Raw genomic sequence first — 21,360 nt, forward strand, 5'->3', positions numbered from 1 at the left:
CCCCTTTCCCGGGCATGGTTCAGCTGTGTCCCGCAAATGCTGCAGAGAGAGTGGCCCAGTACGTGGGATCAGCAGTTCCTGCCCCCTGTCCCGCGGGAAGGTAAGTGTCACACCTGGGAGCACGACGTGCCCCTCCAGCCCTTCCAGGATCCCGCAGGGCACCATCCCCTGGTGCCGGGGATGATCCCGGCGCAGGTCCTGCCCAGGAGCCGGCAAGGGGCAGTGGCACCGGCCCGGGAGCTGTGCGGACTCCTCGGGGGTTCCCGGAGCAGGGCGGGGGCTAAAGGTGTGTCCCGACCTTCAACCGGCAGCCCCTGGCCTCCGTTATACCCGAGAGAGCACGCGGAAAAGGTGATGATCGAGAAAAAGTCTTAAAAGTTTCAAATTTTAATCCAGGAGAGGGAGGAAGGAGATTAAGCATAAATCTGTTTCCCACAGGAAGCAAGTGTCTTGCGACCTCCCCTCACTCTTCTCCATAAAGGAAAAGCAAGCACTGTCCACATCACCCGTGAAAGACTGTGCCGAGTTTGGGACTAAAAAACTGATTCTTTTGAAAAAGACTCTTAGAAATGGTAGCATCAAGTAACAGTTAAATGTATTTTAATTCCTTCAAACAGAAGGATAGCTTGAAGGTACAGCAGAGAAATTATTTCATTGATTTCATTCTCTTTAAAAAACAAAAAACCAAACCAAACCAAAAAACAACATGGCTTCAAAATTCAGGAACAGTATCCAATAAACAAAGAACTATCCTTATGCACCTGGTTTAGTGTGGTACAAAGAGCTTACAGATTCAAATGAATATCATAAATGACTGAGAAATCGATTCAGATAATGCTTGTTTACAGGGACAGAAATTATGTTGACAAGTATGAATAAGTACACAGATAATCTCTTTAAAAACCCCAAACCTTCCCGACTGTATTTACACACTCAGCTGTATTTGTTTCCTTTGGCACGAGAAATTACAGACAAAAGATTCCATTTTATAGCAATTAAACTTTAAACTTAAAAATAACCTTTGAGATAGGCCATATAGCCCCAGCACAGCAGCTTCACCTTCATTAAATTACTGCCAACTCTATGTTCTAATCCTGGAAATTCAACCCAAAAAACCTGAAGTCATTTACCACCTGTGATAGATTTCACATGGTGAGATTAACTGTATGTGAGGAGCACAATCAGTGGGGAATTAATGATATTTAATAAGAATTAAATTCCCATTATTATCCAAGGTAGATGTCTTTTTAAAAGCTCTTTATACACATATAAAAGAAATCCAGTAAAAAATGGGCACCCATTACATATATTCAGCCAAATTAGACATTAAGTGAACAGTCAGAGCACATGATGGCCAGCTGTAGTATTTCTCGAGCATTGCAGAGAAATGTGTTAATCCCTAATCATTTCCATGCTAGGAAAAAAAAATTAAAATAACACTTGACTAATATGGTTTATTCTTTTACCATGTCAGTTTACTCTTTAGCCATTGCCAGGAGTAAACCCTCAAGTTTCACAGCAAATTCAGTATTATCAGTACAGTAGCAAGAGTATTTTGGCACCCTGTAAAATCCTTAAGAATGCGCAAGAAAAAAACCTCTTAAGTAGCATTTAATTATCCAGACTTCTCATTTCTTGTTTCTGGTATTTGACTTTACAGAGCCTGAAGCTTTGATTACTTTCAAAACACTTTTTATAAGTTTTCTGCTAGTAACCAACAGGGATGGAACAACAATGGCACAATATTTTTCCTAAAGCATTAAAGACTAGCAAAAGATTATTTTCCTTGAGGAACTACAATTAGGACTACATAAAAATTAAGTAATGAGGCATCATGGCAAGAAACAGCACATTGACCCTCTACCACAACTGGAAGCTATTTTCAATCTTACAACAAAAAGGAATCAAATTAAAAAACACTAAAATTTATAGGACTTCATGGGTTTTGTTCCTTCTCTCTCTAGATGGTAAGAAACCATTACTGATCAACGCTGTACTTGGCTCTGCAAAGCAGGATGAGGGCAGAAGCTTTTGTTGAGATTGAATAAAGTACATGGTTGTCTTATTTTTGCATTGATCACATGAGACTGGACGTTGCATTGTCTCTGATAAATGGATTGAATCCAAGCTGGACCACACACTTACAGAATGTTTTCCCTCACACATGTTATTTGTGCACGTCTCAACCAGACATTGATCTTGTTCTGCCAAGTGTATTCTTAAGCATCAAAAAAAGCTGAATTTGACTACAGCAAATTCTGTGAGGAAAAGGAATCAGAGAATATAACAAGTCTTCCCAGAAGACAGTCTTTTCTACACATCCAAAGAGCTGTTTGAATTTCAGATGAGCTGATAGAACATTTTTTCTTAAATATTTCAAAAGCAAAGCATGTTAAAACAACTTCCATTACATTTTGTGGAATACCAGTTCCAACACCTTACGTGAAATTGTTACAAGTTTCTCAAATGCAGTCTCTTAAAATGAGAATACAGTGTATCTAAAGCACATATACATGCTGCTACCAAGGGAAAAAAAACAGTGAAGTAGCAACTTTTTATACATGAACTTTACTAAGAATCTTGCTCTTTGAAATAGCCCGCAAATTAGGTTGCAATTAAGATTCGTTTTCAACTGAAAAGACTTACAAAACCACCCAAATATTTTAAAACCACCCCTTAGTCTCTTTATTCTGAGCTTGCATGGTATTTTCATGCAAACTTATGTACTGGAGATACAGTACTGCAAATTACTAAAAATTCTACAAATCAAGTGACTTTCCTTTTTGCAAAACATGGATATATACCTGTGTCTTCACACACAGCACATGACCCTACAGGGAACTCAAGAGTCAGTGTGCAGTGGGAACTACCACAGGAAACACTTCAGAGGTACTGAAATAGTGGGAACTACATGAACTGGTTCAGTCCACACAACCACAAGGCTGCACTGCACTACAGAAATACTGACAAAATGCCCCCAAAAATGCCAAGAAACTACAGCAAGTTCTAAATAGGATATAAAAGCTGTTTCTTTCAGTGAAGACCAACCAGTCCCTTTGTGTACACATTTAGTTTTATTGTAACAAAGCAACTTGTACACTTTAACGTTTAAAACTGAGCAACTTTCTTTCCTTTCCAGTGAAACAAAAAAAAAAAAAAAAAACAAAAAAAAACCAAAACAAAACAGAAAGAAAAAAAGGAAAAAAAACCACCAAAAAAAAAACCAAAACAAAAAAAAAATTTAAAAATAAACAAGAACAAAATTACAATAGAGAATGTCAATTCCAAATAAGATCCTACAGGTTCTGCTGATTCTCCATCAAGTGGCAGGGCTCAAAGTCATCATTAGGAGAAGATTTTATTTTAAAAGTGTCATCTTAAACTGCAAGGATGTTTGTTAAACATCACAATTAAACATGCCAAAGGAGAAGAAGCCATGTTGTCAAAATGCCCACTTAACCCACCCAAACTTCTGAAACCCACCCCGGCTGACCTTCTATAACCCCATTTTTATTTTTATTTTTTTTTGTTGTTTTTTTCTTTTTTTTTAAACAAGAGAAAGTAGACAGATACATGTTGGTAAATGCTAACTGTCCATATTCACATAGAGACACAGTGTAATCTCTGAGCCCAATATACAGAGAAAGAAGGAAAAAAGCTAGATTCTATGCACTACTACACAGGGGCCTAGCACTCTTCAGCTTCCAGCAGAGTGAAGGGAGCAGAAGGTTTTCTTTTTTCCCACAGAACATGGTGTGTTGAATTCATAAACAGTTTTTGTTTTGAGACAGAAAGGGATAAAAATGAACTTGAAACAGAAACTGGTAGATTCTTTTCCACTGTATTCTGCTCAAGATATTTCCCCAAAAGAAATCGTGAACCATGGTGTAGAGGAGAGAAAAAGAGACCTCAAGAGAACAAGGCGACTGAGCACAAGAAAAAAAAGACAGCAACTTGCTCCCAGGGACTGGAGAAAAATTAAAAAGGTAAAAAGGGGGTTTGGAATCCATCAGTGTTCAATTAGTCATCTTCTCCTTCATCCTCCTGTTGAAAGATAAGCAAGAATTAAATAAATCTAATCACTAAACTTCAGATAGCAAATGCAGTGACCAGAACTTTTTACAGTGCTACTCATGGTGCTGTATGATCATCTCTTCCCTCACTAAAGGATGGTAACACTTGCCCAGGATGCCCAGCTTCTGACACAGAAATCACTCACTACCTGGGTCTCCCAAGGAAAACACATCAGAGGTTTGAGAAACTGACTTGGAATCCCTACAAGCACTGACACGAGTTTAACATGTGGAAAATGAAGGGGTCATTTTCCTCTCATTTAAAACTCTGAAGAACAAAATGCTTCACATGTCACATGCCAAATTCTAGGTTATAAAACAGAGCCCTCCTCTCAGGGCACGTGGTTTGTGCTGCTGGAAGTCAGACACACCACGCCCAGTTCCAAGAAACAAAGACATTCTAAACTAACTTCCCAACACCCTGGATGATGAACCTGAAATCCCACTTATGACCAAAGCAGATTTCTAATTCTTGAACCCAACAGAAAGTGTTAGCTGGGCTGGCCATAAGTAGAAATAAACCAACAAGTGGGAAGGATGACTGGATGCATCAACAAAAGCCATTTATATGTGAAGCATTGCTAGAATACTCAGTAATGAAGTAAGAATTTTGTCACATTAATATCCTAGTTCTCCTAGAGCACTTTCTTTACAAATTTACTGAAAATATGTACTTCCACTGTGTCTCATATACACAAATATACTTATTACTACCTGAAACCACTCAAGTTAATGCAGTCACAGTTCTCACACCTTGGGGTGCAGAAAAGAACCAGTTCACCTTTGCCACAATGGCTTGGTATTCTTACAAGATCCTTCTCAAACTCCACACGAATGGCATGAAGGGCAAGATTACTCACCTCTCCTTCCTCTCCCTCATCATCATCTTCATCTTCCTCCCCCTCATCTTCATCTCCTTCTTCATCAATATCCTCTAATCCTTCCTCCTCTTCATCATCATCGTCATCCTCCTCTCCCTCCCCTTCTTCATCATCCATATCAGGAACCTTAAAGATACATTTGCAACATCAACTACAGTGATCAAATCCACTCTTTCACAGAGCTGTTGTGGGTGCAAATGCCCTGCTCAGTCAGGACTGTTACCTACCAAGTAGTACTGTAGGGGATTTGGCCAGATGTCATCCTTGATGACTTCTCCTAGCTCATCAGCCCCTGCATCAGAGTGGTCAGTGAACCAGGTGAAGAAGCTTTCTGGCTCTTCATGCTGCCTCTTCCTACTGGCTTTGTTCTGTGTCTGGCTTGACCGTTTTGTCAGGTCCTGAAAAGAAAGTTAAGAAGTTTCCTAAAGTCATCTTTCTATGGTGTTTTTTTCCTATAAGCACCATTTAAAAATGTACTTGTCTAAACAACCGTAAGGAGTCACTTTCCCCGTCCCTCTTCAAGGGCAAGTCTGTAAAACACATCTCAAGCCCAAACAACTGACAGAAGATACTGCATTTCTCATGAACAGGAGAGAACAGCAAACCCACTTGGTTCTTCCAACGGCCTCCACTGGAACACTGAAAATTCACATAATATCACATCTGATTTACGTTTCCCTATCTCAGGGAAACACAATTATGACAATTGTTTAATGACACACTGAACTTACAAGGTCTCACAATGACTAAATGCCACTCAGAGTAGTTGTAATTGCAGCAACTACTACATACACCCAATTTAAGAAAGTCTCCACACCTCTAAGCTCTTTTATCATTTGGATATAAAGACCTGCCTAGGCCTTTTTGGCTAAGATTTCCTACTCTGAAGTCTTCAGGCCACTCTGTAGTAAGTGCAAAAAAAACCCCACACAAACTGCTGAAACACATGGCCACAGGATAAGGTCTGTATCTATCACCTTATCCTAGAAAAGAAGTGTAGTACGTTTGCAACAATCTTTTTGTTAAGTCTGAAATGAAATAATTTATTTCTTTGACCATATGGTTACACCACACTTCCAGTGTTTTTTTCTCCTGCCAGAATAACAACATTTATAGGTTTAGACTGTTTAAGAAGAACAAAGCAGAATTCACACTGATTTTGTAGTGTATTCTAAAGATCACACGACTGGCCTGTACAGGAATGCAATTTCTGGTACAAGAGGAAAAGTTCTAGTTCTCAATACAAAAAACATAAATCTTCTCCTTGGTCTGAGAGTGACAAAACAAGTGGCAATTTAACTGCAAGCCTCAGCTCTACTTCTAAAAACTCAGTTGAAAATCTTCAGGATAACACTGAAGAACTTCTACAGAAATAAACTGCAGTAAATTAATGATTCTTGAAGACTGCCTGGGTGACAGGTACGCCCATATTATTATGGCTACAAATTCTACAAAAGATGTGGCATCTGGGAATGAAGTCAATGAAATAGAATATAAAATAAGATCACATGCTGCTATCTGATCCCCCTAAACCTGTTGTCCTTGGAATTCTTCATTTAATAGTTATTTTAACTAAACAACACAACACAGTCTAGATCCTGGCCAAGGAAGAGACAAACTAATGCACTTGGTAATGTTTTTACTTGTGCTCTCCCAGATGCAATACATACCTTTCCAGATTTCCATTTGATCTCAGTCGATTTTGAAGATGGGTCTCCACTTTCATTGAGGTGAAACTCTTTGGAGAGAACTTTATTTTCAAAGTAGGGATTCTCATCAAAATACTGGAGAGTGGAAAGCAAAGAGTTAGAACCCAAGGAATGGAAACACACATACCAAGTCAAACCTGGCACTAAATAGGTAACTGCAGAGATTTAAGTCATAAACTAGAACCCAACATGCAATTACATTAAAAAAACAACAGCAAAATCACAAGTGAATGAACCATTTAAAGTACTTACAAAATCTATTCTGTAACCTGATTTGATGTCTTCAAATTCTGTCACCTCAACTCTGGTCAAGTAATGCAGTGCTTCCTCATCTTCTTCTCCCAGCAGTGCAGATACTGAGAGAGAAGGAGGAACCCCACATTAACAAAGCCATGAAACAGGCAGGCAAAACACAGGAAACTGGTAGCCAGGAAGATCTAAAAAGCAACACATCTGTCCAAGCCAACTTCTCATGGCTCTTTCTTTTCAAGTTACCAGCCAACAGCCTACCCACACATACCCACCCTTCCCTCTCAAACAGATTTTCATGCATGCAGTTTTGCCCAATCTAAAGCAGTCTACGAACTTGTTTTGTAGAAAGTTTATTGTCAGGAGTCCCAAGGAGCTCATATCCAAGTAAAAAACACCCAAACAATTTAGAACAATTTTGTTTGTTTGTTTTGCTTTAAGTTCCCAATGAACGGCATAAAGTGGAAACCTTGCAATTTAAAATGCAGAAAGAAATTTTAGGATTGAAATATTTTAGTAAACAAGATGTTCCTTTGGCCAACAAGTGCAAGAAAGAAGAAGCTTAAAAATTAAATCTAGGACAGAAAGGAAGTGTTGTATGCCTAGTAACAACTCCACAAGACCCTCAGAGCTTTAAGACACTCACATAACAAGCAAGCAAACATTGAATTTACAGGGGGAAAAAAAAGAGGGCTATTAAGAATGTACCTTGTGGGTGGTTGACAAATGTTGTTACCCAGAAATTCGGGATTTTGGCGATCAATTCTGACCTCTTCTGGAAGAATGGTTGGCGGAGTTTGTTGTATTTCTGTTCTACTTTCAAAATTTCCTCACTGGCTTGTTCATTCAGTCTGTAATAGAAAGAGGCACGTTAACCACATGGAGAGAACTGGGATTTAAGGACACATCAGAGCAGTTAACTAAGAGTTGAAAGGGTTTGATAAGACCAGTCTGCCATATTCTGCAGATGAATGTCCCAAAAACCTCAGAAGCTCAGAGCTGTAACTGTAAAAAAAACACTCTTACAGAAGCAATCTCACTGGTCTGAACAGAACCTTCTAAACACAAAGCAGTGTTTTATCTCTTCAACATTTTGCCTGCATAAAACCTGCAGAAGGCTAACACAGCCCTATCACCTGCCCTCTATAACTTTTAGGCAGGCAAGGAAGCTACAGCAAAGAAATTCTGCACCCTGTGCAAGTAAAATCTGAAGACTTAAAATTGAACTGGTGTTGTAAAAAGGCAAAGCCCTCATACTGCAACAGCTTCACACACTCACAGCCCCAACAGCCACCTGCAGTCCTTGTAGGACACTGGCATGGAGAGAACATGCAGGCAGGGACTGACACAGAACCCACAGCCCCAAGAGCTTTGGCATACAAAATTAACATCCCAGAGACATTTTCTGTGTATTATTGCACAAGCACATGAATATTATAATAAAAATGTATAATAAAAGCTGACTTTTCAACTAAGTGTTAGGTTCTGCTTGCTAACAGGGAAATACTTTAACCAAATAGCTTACACATTAACTTGAGAAGCCAGTGTGAAATACACGTCTATTATCAAAAATACCACAATTAATTAAAAAATTTAAACTCAAGTTCTACCTCTTTAATTATACACAATTAAGCAAGAAACCAGGACACTTCTTTGTTATTTTAATGTCTCTAATCAAGTCAGAACACAGGTATATCTTGGCGAGTTCAAAGACTACTGAGCGCTGGGTTTACTAAACACTTTCACTTTTGTCAGCTACATTTCAATTTCTGCTACAACATTTTAAAAGTTAGATAATGTTTACCTGTCTATTTCATTCTGTACTTCATCAATGTGTTCAATTGCTTCCTGTTGCTCTTTTTCTGAAAAACAGATGAAAACGTGTCAATATCCCTTCATTCACAAGCCTGACAAATCACCTGGGGTTTCTCTTTGAGAAATTCTCTAGTGATCTACTGTAGAAGTTCTCAGGTATTTCTATTAAATGTCACAAGAGTTACAAGGCCTCAAAGCACCAGCTTTACAGGGTGTGTTGCAGATGAAGTGCAGCAAAGTTTGATAAAACAGTCCTTAAAGTGAGTTCACCCTTAGAAACCACAGCTCACATCCCGCTACAATGTTTTACAAGCCAACTTAAATTATAAGCGAATAATATTTTAATTAAAAAAGTTGTAAGCCACGTTTGCTACGACCAACACATTTGAAAAAACGTAAAGTAATTTACAGAGCGCTGGAATATCAATAGAAATAGCCTATCTGGGCACATGCCACCTTCCAAAAACCGAAAAGAACGTTCAAAAAGGCAGTTACAAATGAAAGAGACGCGAAAGCCGCCGTTTGGCAGGTATTTTCTAATGGGCACTTCCCCCGGACCGAGTTTGGCCGAGGCCTGGGTTACGGAGCGCTGTTTACCCACCGCGCGGGAGATGAATGAGCGGCAGCGGGAAGCGGCTGGAGCGGAGGAGCAGCGCCCGGTGCGCGTCCCGCACGGCCCGGCCCGCGCTGGGGGACAGCTCTGCCTTCTCCCGGCGCGGGGGACGCACGTGGGGAAGGCGCTGCGGCCGGGGACAACCCCGACCTTTAAAAGCCGAGATCGCACGTGGGGCCGGCGCGGGCGGCCCCAGCACCGCGTGTCTCCGCCGCTCCATCCCCGCGCGGCCCCGGCAGCACCACGCGGCCGCGGCCGGCGCGGGAGGCGGCGGCGCATCATGGCGGCGGCGGCGGAGCACAATGAGGCTCCGCGGATGCTGCTCCGGGAGGGGCGGCGGGGGGGTCCCGCTGCTCCGCCGAGCCGCAGCGCCCCCCGCCCGGCCCCGCGGGGAGGGAAGCCGGGCCGGCAGCGCAGACAAAAGGGCGCTAACATGGCCTCCTCCCGCCGCCGCCGGGCCTGCACATCCGCCCGGCCGGGCCCGCGCTCCGCCCGCCCCCGGCGCGGCCGCGGCCCGTGCGGCGGGGGAAAATGGCGGTCGGCGCGAGGCGGAGGCCGCGCCGGCTGCCGCCATTCCCGTCCCGCCCCCGGCGCGGCCTCACCTGAGGTCTCGTCGGCCCCATCGTGGTTGGAGTTCAGCTCCTTCTTACTGACTTTGGCCGCCGGCGCCGACATGTTGGTGGCTGCGGAGCGCGGAGGGCGGGAGGGAGGGGGGGGCTGCAACGGGGCTGCGCGGGGGGGGGGGGCCGGGCACTGACTCCTCCTGCTGCTGCTGCTGCTGCCGCCACTCAGGTCCCTCCGCCGCCGGGGCGCTCCCGCCTCCTCCGCGCGGTCCTGCCGGATACCGGGGCGGCAACGGCGCCTCTCGCTCCCTCGCCCAGAGCCGCCACCGCCACCTCCTCCTCTGCTGCTGGCGAGGGGCGGGCACGCGGCGCGCATGCGCGGCCCCCCCCCCGCCCGGCCGGGCCACGGCGGCCGCACCGCGCGTGCGCACCGAGCCCCCCGCCCCGGGCGCGCTGTGCCGCGGGCGGTGCGATGCGCAGGCGCACTGCACCCCGCACACACACACACGCCGGGGAGGTCCCGCGTGCGCAGCCGTGGAGAGGCCGCACCCCCCGACCGCCCCAAGCCGGGCGCTCATTGGTCGGGAAGCGCTTGGGGGGCGTGGCCGCGGCGCGGAGACACAGAGGACGGGGCGCGCGGGAGGGCGGGGGCGCGCGCGGGGTGTGTAGGGGAAGGGGCCGCGCATGCGCGCGCTGCACGTGCCCGCGCGCCCTCGCTACACCGGCGCGCGCGAGGCCCCCTGAGTCCCGTCCCGTCCCCTCACGGCCCGCGGAGGCACCGACCCCTTGGTGTGGCCGGGATGGGGCCCGTCCCGTCCCCCGACCGGGGGACATCGAGGGACAGGAATGGATTTCGGGACCTCCGACCTCCAGACAGTGCTCAGAAGGCTGCGGTCCCGCTGCGTGTGGTGTTCCCCTGGTTCTAGGCTCAGCGCTTCCCTGCCGGGGGTGAGGTCACGCTTTCAGCCTGCCACGCTCTGGGGATGTGCACCCAGGTCTCCCTGTGCTGCCTGCCTTACCTGGGACATGGCACAAAGCAATCATGGAATCACCAAGGTTGGAATAGACCTTTAAGAACATCATGTCCAATGTTCACCCAGTATGACCACTGTAAGGCCCAAATCATTGAAACACATCACCCAGAACCAGATACAGACACCTCTTGAACACCTCCAGGGATGGTGACTCCACCTATTCCAAAGCATGGCCACCCTAGCAGGGAAAAATCTCTCTCAAATATCTTCTCAGAATCTCCCATCTCAGCTTAAGGCCTCTCACTGCAGGCAAGGCAGAAGAGACCACCCCTCCTTTCAGGTGGTTGTGGAGAGCAATGAGGTGCCCCCGCGCCTCCTTGAGACGAAACAAACCCAAACCCATATAAATAACTTGGGACATTCTGTGTTGAGAACACAGAGCCCTGTCAGTCACATCCAGCTCAGTTACTGGGGAGCTCGACTCCAGAAGGTCACAGAGCTGCCTGCCAGCACACCTGCCACTGCACCGAGAGCAGGCAGACTTTAAATAACCCTTTTTGTCCCTTTCCTGTCCACCTGTCATGGAAGAGCTCAGTGCAGCTCCACAGCTACAGCTCACCCGTGTTTGCTTTTAAAGGAATAGCCGAGTCACTCTTTTCTATCAAAAGCAGCAGCATATCATTCACAGATGAGTGTTAGGATACAGTTCGGGTTAAGTACAGTTCTGATGAAGTAGGAATTTGCTGTCTGTATTTGCTTCCCCAGTCATACAACTTTAGCATAGTCTTCCTGCTCGTTTCCTGTTTTGCCTCTTCAAGTTGTTCTTCTATTGGACCTACTCAGTGAGGCCTGGATTAGTTCCTGCCTCCTCAGAAGCCCTGAGTATGCTTTTCTGAATCCTGCTCCCACCTGTTGCTTGCAAATCCCCATTGTTTTTTCTTTTGTATTCCCAGCTGTCACTTCCCACCAGCTATGTCCTCGTTTCCACTGCCACCCACAAGGGCTGCGGCATGTGCAGGGTTTGTGTTGTGCTTCCCCGTGCAAACAGCAGGAGAGAGGAGCTGCCATCCCTTACTCCTCACATACAGCAATTGTAACCACTGGGCATAAAAGGTAAGCAAAACATCACAACTTTATAAATGCAAGATTATGAAATCCTCCCCAAGGGGGGGATGTGTCAAGGCCTTCCTGAAGCCCATCACAGCAAGATGACTCTTTCCTTATTCTGTCTGCATTTCCCAAGATTGATTAATATGGATATCTTCCAATTCAGATGAGATAAATTCATGTGTGCAGCTTGGTTTTCTTCCTTCTGTTTCGTTTGGGTCTCTTGACGATGAAGTTATATCTGCTCTTTTCTCACCTTTAATTTACTATATTGTCTTTCTCTAGATTAATCTTTGAAGATCTATAATTTGAAATAAACAGGTGGCAAATTTGAAAGCTAATTCCAAGCAGGAACAAGTGACACCTGTCAGTTCCCTACTAGAACTCCTTGTTTAGTCTATAAATTACCAGGTATTCCTGAAATACACGGTTATGGTGATACTCTGATGTATTTAAAACCAAGTAATCATGAATTTTAACTGCTGTACTGTTAAAAAAAAACATTTCCAAGATCTGTTTTACCCTAAAACTAGCTATTATCAACAAAAAAAGGGTTTATTGATTATATATAAATATTTCAAAGAATATAAATACATGTAAATATTAAAAGAATATTTGTTTAATATCCCCAAAACAGTAAGAAAAGAATCCCCAAAAATATAGAGGGTTTATTGATAAATATTCAGTTACCTCCCTTCAAATATTTCTAATGTTTTCATGACCTGTAGCTAACCTCTAAGGCAGTTTTAGTCCTTGAATAACTGTTGAGGGTTTAAATGTACAGTTATAACTACACATTTTCCTCAAGAATTGACTAAACAGACTCAATTTCCTTTCTTTCTAAAGGAAATTTCGTATTTGCTCCTTAAAGTTCAGATCTCCAGTGTTTCTTTCCTTGACTAGGTATGTTACTACAGTTGAGAGACATAATGGATAATCATGCTTACTTTCTGGACTGTCAAATCAGCTGTAAATTTTAAACTTGAACCCCCAATTTGGCAAATGAAATCAGAAAATGTGCTAAAATTTTCTCCAATATAATATAATATAATGCAGTGATGTGTGAAAAAAGGAAGAGTACATCTCCCCTTAAGTATTTCTGCAAGGCAAAATGGTCATATATACCATCATGCAGGTAAGCCAATGTAATTAATAGCAACTCCTGGTTTCACAGCCTTCCATCCCAAAGAACTGGGAATTATTGTAGAGAAATACAAAACAAGGATCATTTTACCATCGTTGAAATGCAAACAACTGCTTAAGAACTGTACAACTATGCTGGGAGCCCAGTTTTCCACAGAGAACTTGCAGGCCTGGGCTCTGTATTAAGATTCCCCCTTGGAGTGCAAGACAAGTTTTCAGAGTATATGAAAGCTTTCACTGAGTACACGTGTGAGTTGAAGGCACATTTCAAGAACACACAAGCTTGTACTTGATAGCAAAGGGCTTGCTGGGAGCCACAGGCAGAGACACAGGGCTGGTTTGCTGTGTGTGATCAGTCTGACAGCCCCCAGGAAGTGCTGAGCCTCCCCGGCACTACACACACAGTTTGGCACACACATTAACCAGTCAAATACCAGCTCCAACTGTTTATTCATCTCCACCGTCACAGACCTTCCCAGTCAAGTATTCATGTTAGAACTGAAGGGTGAGATAATGACAGAAGAATCTTCCACATGTCCTCACAGTTGTTGCAGTTTAAACCTTTGGATGAAAATATTTCGGGACTGATAATTGCCTTGAGGCAGGACAGCAGTTCAGTAACACAGACAACAGGCAGTGACTAACAATATGTCACTGAATAAGTACAGTGATCCTATTTGTATTAGTTTTTATTTTTTATGACACATCCGTTAGACATCGTTGCTAAACCTGACTTTTATTTTTTTCTACACCAACATCTCTAACTTACCAGAGCACCTGCTTGTAATCCATGAAGAGATGTATAGTTACATAACACCTGTGCTTGTTCCCAGATACTAGAGGCAAAGAGGCAGTCAAAATACTCTTTAAAATATTAAATTGAAAGTCAACAAAACCTTAGACATTTCTGAACATGAGGCATAAGCTTTTCAGTCATGTTGAGGTTGAGATAAAACTGTACCTTGTGCTTCTGCAAGGAGATATACAGAGCATCCTCTCCATCTTCTCCACTCATGGGGAAATTAAAAGGGAGACAATATTTCTGCAGAGTCACTTTATAAATGTTTGCTTTCCAGGATTTTAACTCTGGCCAATTATTAAAACTCTTATTTATCATTTCCTCTGTCCTACAGGAGGAAAACTCTTGCTGAATCCTAGGCAAAGTTGACTATCACTTCTAGATTTGGTCCCTTGGGAATAGCACTAGAGGCAAAAATTTTACACTCAGAGTATTTCATCCATTGTCTTGTTATGAAGTGGCAGTGGTTTTTGTGGGAATCATTAAAAACTTCCCTTGTTATGTAGAGCACTATTGATATTTGAACTCTCAGGGGGAGTAACCTCTGTCTCTATCCAAAAAGTATCAGATAAAAATAAACACACACAACATTGCTCAGCAAAGAACAAGTACATTAATTCCAATTCATTAGTTTGAAGTTGGCGTTCCTCAAACATTTACAGTGTGTATTGAGTCCCGTGTAGGAGTATGGTGACAGGAAAGTGAAACAAAAGACAGGAAAACATGTAGGAATCTGTCATATACAGTTTTTGCTATAATAATACATTGTGCACATTATTCTTTTCATCTGAGAATGTCAAAGCTCATTTTTAAAAATCTGGTTAAATGTAAAAAGCTCTGTGAGGAAAGTAATTCTTTTACTGGTAGGTGAACTGAATGCCAGAGTTATTCAGAGTTACTGCTCATTAGAGCTGGAGATGGAACTCAGGAATAGAACTGGTCTCCAACTTCAGCTACATAAAATGCTGCATGAGTTGCCAACTATGATCTGTGAGTGGAATTTGGTTAATTGTGTCAGTCTGTAGGAACAGTTACTATTTTTTGGTATTACAATAGCTCTGAGAGTCCTGCAACTATAATCCCTGCGCGTGAGGTTCTACCTGCACACACAGCAAAGAGTGGTTCTGGCTTGGAAGAATGTAAAGTCTTTCAGGACATGGTTTGACAAACTATTTTTTGGTAGAAGTTCCTACTTATGCATTCGCCACCACACATTCCTCCCCTCTTCCCCTTTACATTGTTCCTGCATTGTGCCAGTGATTTTCTTTTTGTGTGTGTTAAATTGAATCTGAATCTGATTTCAATTAGAAATAGTACCCACAACCCCTTTTTTTTTAAAACTCAGACTAGTACTCTGATCTGGTTCCCTGGTGCAGATGCAGGAACAATGTTACAAGTAAGAGAGTCCCATGAAGACAGGAATGAAAGAGTCAGGAACACATTGCACAAGTTTCACTTAGCAGAGGTGTTTGTCAAACTGTGTCCTTAACTGAGCCCAACCATGATAAGGTTCTAACTGCCACTGGTGTGAAAAAACAGCAATTTGGTTTTGTAAGTTTTTAAAATTAACACAAACAAGTGGAATATATCAGTAAACAAAAGAGCAGGTCTGCCATCTCAGGTGATACTGTAAAAACTTTCAGAGTAAAAACTGAGGTCATTGACAAAACATCTTCCTTTCCCCTTTGGAGTCAAAACTAATGTCTCTCAGAAACACACAAAGGAAATAACCTTTAAACTCCATGTTTGTTTTTGCAGTGGTATGACTGGAAAATAATTTCATCTGCCTTTGTAAAGTGGGGGGTGGGGTGGTATAAAACAAAGTAGAGACCATTTCCCTCCCACCACAGCCGTACATCTATTATCTGACTCACCACTTCTGGGACTCCTTCTGGCAGCTCTGGTTTTATTGCACTGAAAATTCAAGCCTGTGAAAATATTCCCTATTTTCAGGTTTACTTTGTTCACTGCTTTGTTCAGGTCAGTATCCCTTCCTTTAGGGGTCTGGAACTCGACATTCAGCAAGGGCTGGATGTTGCTGTTCTTAAGCCTTGTGAGAAGGACCAGCTCACTGCAAGGAAGGGGGGAGGGAAAGGAAGGGGGAGGAGAGTCCATATCTGAAGAGAGATTCCAGACTGGAGAAATTTTACTGACATCCATTCAGTTTCCAGCGGGGTCTCCTTCAAGGGCTTTTACTGAGCTCCAAAAGCCCCTGCAATTCACAGCGGCATTTACATGCAACGTTTCCCTCTGGGAGCTAAGGTAAAACTGTACTCCTGGATAATAATCACAAAGAATACCACCAGACTCCTATTGAAATGTCAACCAGCCACTACCGTTGTAGAGAGTAACAAAGAGATGCTAATATAATTAATTATGAAGCCTCAGTACCCTCATTAACACATCTTTAGTGCCTAGATCTTTGAAAATCAGCAGTATAAAGTGACTGTCAGAGTTAATTCCTTATAAATTGCCTCCTGTCACATGCCAGCACTGCAGCAACTTCTCTCAGGCCTTGATGCTAAGAAATCTGGGGGTTTTTTTAAAGTTCTGATGCAGTTTTATTGGTGTTATTAAAGGTGTAAGCTGTTGCATAAGCAGTTTGTCAGGCTAGAGTAGAGAAAAATAAAAATGCCTTTAGTCAGCCCAGTTTACACAGTTGGTGGCATAAATAGGAAATGTTTCGGTCAATTAAATGGAAAACTAAGGACAAAAGAAAAAACAGGAATGAAAGGTATCACATAATTTGGCATTTAAATGTTTCCTTTTTTTTTTAATGACCTTTTTTTAAATTTGAGGATTGCAGCCAGTTTATAGCTCTCCCTCCTACTGCTGCCTTTACAACAGCATTCCAGCTCCAGGCTTCATTCCAGGGCATCTTCCTTCCCCTCCACTCCCGCTCACAAATATATATTTCAATAGGCTTAAGCTACATGGAGTTCCAAAACCAGCATGTAATTGGTGCAATTGTCTTTTACATTTCTCCAGAGAGAGCCACATTCATGCTGCTTAAGCCCTGTTTTGTCATGTTTTCCCTTTTTTTTTTTTTTTTTTTTTTTTTTTTTTCCAAGCTGGACTGGGATCAGTACTTATGTTGGGAACCCTACATATATACTGAAGAAAGAAGTTACAGAAACAGGCTGTATGGGTGGTTCATTCTGTTATTTCTCAGTACCAGACTGTCACTCTGCTACAAGATAAAGGGAGATGATAAAAAGAAAGTGATCATTACAAATCACTTGGCATTTTCTGCGAGCAGTTAAAACACTTGTACTGACATATCCAATTTGTCTATACAAGATACCCTGCTTCCCTTCATCTTCCATGTGCTTTTGAGAAGGTGATAATCTTTCTGCAGTGCATAAGTTTGTAAAGTTATCTCTCTGTGCTTGTGTAATACATTCCAGGGTTCTTTGTAATCTCTGTTATACTTGGGATAAAAAAAATCAAATGAGGTATTTTTTGCTATTTAAGAAGTGGCTTTCACAGTAAGTGCTTTTGCTGGTCTAGCTAATCTGGCAATATGCAAATTTGCTAAATGGAGGTAAAATTTATATCAGTAAAAGGAGTCCTTGCAAATCTGTCTTTCCTGCTGCATTAGCTAACATGGTAGAAACATTATTTTGTTCTCCACTCTTAAATTACATATCCATACCCCAGTAAAACTAAGATGTATTTACTGAACATTCAGTGTTCATAGAAATAATGTCTCAGAAATGAAAGTGGCATGCTTGAAATTAAATAAATACAGAGATTTCTGAAGAGCAACCCAGAACTATCATGCAAATTCTGCTTGCTTGCTTTACACAAGCACAAATCTGATGGTACCAAGTGGAATGTGACAACTTACTTCTGAATGTCCTGTTTTGAAACCACACTTTTGCCAAGGAGAGACAGTTCTGTTTAGAGGATTAATATCTGTCCACATTACTTTCTAATATAGCCACTGACTTTAAACATAGCAGTTAAAATTCCAACAACTGTTTGAGATATTACAGATGCAATATGAGTTAATGAAGTGATGTACAGAACAGATAACTAATTTTTAGTCATGCATGGTTACTAAATATGGGATTAATTTAAGGGATCTCTGTTTTCTTTCATGCTGTCAGCACTGCAAAGGGTCAGGTACCTTTGAGGAGTGGCACAGCAGATTGTACCTTTATTTCTGAGATGAGATGCTGGACATGCTGCTACGAACTCAGCAGGAACTAGAGGCTGCTGAGACCAAAAGGAGAGAGACACTGCCAGTCACCTTGTTGACAGCAGCAATCCCCTGCCCAAGGCAGAGACTCCCAGCTGCCACCGAGTTCAGAGCTCCGTGGCAGCCAGGATTCAGGAGCCTTTCACAGATGCCTCTTTGGACAATCCATGGCACTCGGCCCTGTGCCAGCTCTGCTTCCCCTCCAACCCTGCCAGCAGTGCCTTTGTGCCCCTGTGGCGGTAACTTGCTGCCACCTGCCACAGAGATTCCCCCCTGCTCCTTCCTGGTCTGGTTACACTTGACTAAAAATCTTTGTCTTATTATTAATCATGAAGGAATGAATAGGGGATAAACAATACCTGTACAGGGCAAGAAATCACACCCATATTTATAAGGAACCCCCAACTAATTTTGCAAAGCACAATAGGTCATGATTTTAAAGGAGATGGATTCTTTTGATAACGTGTCATGTCTTTTGGTAAAACAGGACTTCAGAAGCAAGCTGATGTTTTCTGCTAAGAAGGAAAAATAGGTTTTCAAAGCAAAAAGGGCACAGCATTTGCAGGGACATTTGGGAGGGGGGACAGGGAAAAGGAGGTCACAAATTAGAGAAAATACATGAGCCTGTTACAAATGGCACTGGAAAAGAAATAGCTGGGGGATTCACACAGCTTGAGGTAACATACAGAGTCCACACAAGGACCTGAACCCTCATCAGGCTACTGAGCACCTGGTGGGGTACATGGACATGGGTTCAACACTGACAGCTGTGGGGACCTCACTTCCCTTAAGGTTTGGTGAATTTTAAAATCATGAATTTCTAACAAAAAAGAAACATGGGAATAACTAATCAGATATTGTCCATAGTCAACTAACAAACACAAAACGTCAGCATAAAGCCACTTCAAACTCCAGGTTACATCCTTTGGTTAATGCAAAGGCAATAGTTCAGTTCCCAGGCCTCAGGCAGACCACATCTGTCCCCTCGGGCTGTTCAGCAGTGCACAGGTAGGACAGGAACTATCAGGGAACAGCATTAGGTCTTGCTGGTTATAGAAGCTGAAGAAACAAGTAGGTTCTGGAGTGACAATTCTTTGAAACAAACCCTTGCTGTCGGTTGAAGAGTTTTGTTTGTTGGCTGTGGTTCGCTATGAATAAACGAGAATATGTATGAGGTTTTGTTCCTCTGAACAGTCATCAAACGCCAAAGGCAATACCTTCGATCCCCTGTCAAGCCACTCCCTGCCAGACTAAGTCCAAGAACTCTCTCATGGCCGGATTGATCTGTGCTTGTTGTTTTAGTCGTCTTTACATGCATCTGTTTGGGGTGGAAGGAACGAAGGGGAAGGTGTAAAAGGAGAAGGCTCAGTTACGACTCTCCGTTTTCGGGTACAATCTCCTGTTTCGCCTCTGGAGCCTCAACAGAACTGAATAGTTGCATTTAGCACAAATCGAGGGCAGCGACTGCACCCACTAGTGGGGGAATTTTTACTGAGATGCAGCTCCGAGTATTTCTTTTGCTCAGGTCACAGCGATCACACGCTAGCGTGCAGCTTTTTTCTGCCGTTTTCCCCCTCACTTTTGTTTTTGTTCTCTATTTACCTCAACCTTCTCTTTGTTTTCTGATGCTGATTTGCTCCATTGTGTAAAAGTGAAAACTTCCTACACTGTGTCTCCTGAAACTGGAAGGAAAAAAGCACAGATCAGCCCCGTAAAAGCAGCCACTTAAAAGAGACTGGGTAGCCTCAGGCAAGTAACAGCCCTCCCCCACTCATCCCCGATTTTGCCTTATTTCTGATGATGTGAAGACAAAAACATCCATATATCTGATTCTGCCAGGCCAGGAAAAAAAAAAAGCAACATAAGATTACTTGAAATACCTTTTATATACCGAAACCCCAGCAAATCAGAGAAATTGGAATAAAGGATCAAAGTGCAGTTACTTAGAACAGTCCTTGTCTGGAGCTGCTTGCTCCTTTCTCATCCTCAGGGAAGAAAAAGCCCAGACATGCACCACGATACAGGAAACATGTTCTACATTTGCAGTAACTTTGCATACTACTGGCTAAAAAAATTGATTTATTTCGGTCTCTTTCACATACCTAAATTCCAGTTTTCTTATCTCTTCGCCATCTGAAAAACCCACAAAGCTTTCCCCTTAAGTCCCCCCTGACAAGTTTAATTTAAAGTTCTTAAATTGCAGTTTGTGCTTAGCATTTTTATGATGATGCAGCCTGTATATTAATTCACACTCATAATATTTACTCCTCTAATAAAGAATAATATGCCTTGGCAGTTCTAATCATATCAATTAAAGATAATTTATTGATGACTGAAGATTATCTATTTAGAGAGGATAAATTTTAAATATTAAGACCCTCTTAAGAAAACTACTCTGCTGTTGGGTTCAAATATTTAGTATCAGTTTTTCAACACATGAAAAGCTGCCCCATGCAGTGACCAAAGTGAGGAGCTGCCTGCAGAAGTGGGCTGGGAAAGTGCTCAGTTACATCCAGACAGTCTCCAACTGCCATTGCTCACGCTTCCACATGAACCAGCTGCTGCTGGAGATGCCAAACTTGAACTTTGGAAATTCAGATTAACTCCTGTGCTGATCAGAGAGAGATGACAGGGCTAAAAGGGTCATCAGTCCAGCCCAAGAGTGTTTATGCTTTTATGTTCTTGTCTCTTCTATGGGGTATCATGATGGCCAACTCCAGCCAGGATTTGAAATTCTAGAGGATTCAGTTCCATTGAGACTTTTTGGTTTTGAAGGCAGTCCACGGAACCTCTTTCTGCTCCAGTTTCACTGTCTGTAAAATGGCTATAAGAGTTCTTTACCATTCGTTTTAGGGACTCTTACTTCACTGTTAATTGTGTAGTGCTTTAAATTCCTCAGAAGAACATTGCACTCAGCTGTGATATAAATGGACTCACATGTGCTCAAGAGGTGAAAGCACTACGATCGCTCTGCTGAGCTCCTACTCTGTATCCTGCAATCTTGATTCCTACACACAGGCCAGACTCCTTCCCAGCAACAGCCGGAATAACTCCACTGAAGTTGGTGCATCTGTGCCTGCTTATGCCAGCACTAAATTTAGCCTGTGCATTCATCATCAAGTTGTTCCAATGAGTTAGTTAGAAAAAATCTCCAAGCAGAGTCATACCTGTTAGGAATAATCACTTAAAGAAGCTACACCAGCAGTCACTGTCCCTGCGGACAGGAACAG

At 42.8% G+C, this 21,360-nt stretch overlaps 1 protein-coding gene and 1 long non-coding RNA gene across 2 annotated transcripts; one reads left to right on the forward strand and one right to left on the reverse strand.

Moving 5' to 3' along the window:
• Nucleotides 1-583: 583 nt before the first annotated feature.
• SET (SET nuclear proto-oncogene) lies at nt 584-10,280 on the reverse strand. Its single transcript, XM_053996650.1, has 8 exons — nt 9,943-10,280; nt 8,717-8,774; nt 7,621-7,763; nt 6,916-7,019; nt 6,625-6,738; nt 5,182-5,352; nt 4,934-5,080; nt 584-4,044 (listed from the first exon to the last, which is right to left on the reverse strand). The coding sequence occupies exons 1-8, from the start codon at nt 10,277-10,279 to the stop codon at nt 4,021-4,023; spliced, it is 1,098 nt and encodes a 365-aa protein (XP_053852625.1). The 5' UTR covers nt 10,280; the 3' UTR covers nt 584-4,020.
• A 387-nt stretch (nt 10,281-10,667) lies between these two features.
• On the forward strand, nt 10,668-21,139 carry LOC128817747 (uncharacterized). Its single transcript, XR_008440273.1, has 3 exons — nt 10,668-10,851; nt 11,831-11,990; nt 18,039-21,139. It is a non-coding gene; the product is annotated as an uncharacterized LOC128817747 (long non-coding RNA).
• The last annotated feature ends 221 nt before the right edge of the window (nt 21,140-21,360 follow it).

Source organism: Vidua macroura, chromosome 21 (assembly GCF_024509145.1).
Source record: "Vidua macroura isolate BioBank_ID:100142 chromosome 21, ASM2450914v1, whole genome shotgun sequence".
In the NCBI taxonomy this organism is placed as follows: domain Eukaryota; kingdom Metazoa; phylum Chordata; class Aves; order Passeriformes; family Viduidae; genus Vidua; species Vidua macroura.

Excerpts from the sequence above, each read along its gene's own strand:
- SET (XM_053996650.1), bottom strand. The coding sequence starts at position 10,279 with ATGCGCGCCGCGTGCCCGCCCCTCGCCAGCAGCAGAGGAGGAGGTGGC. Across the intron at positions 7,020-7,620 it reads ATTTGTCAACCACCCACAAG|TATCTGCACTGCTGGGAGAA; the intron begins GTACATTCTTAA and ends CTTCTCTCTCAG. Across the intron at positions 5,353-6,624 it reads TCAAATGGAAATCTGGAAAG|GACCTGACAAAACGGTCAAG; the intron begins GTATGTATTGCA and ends CTTTCTTTTCAG.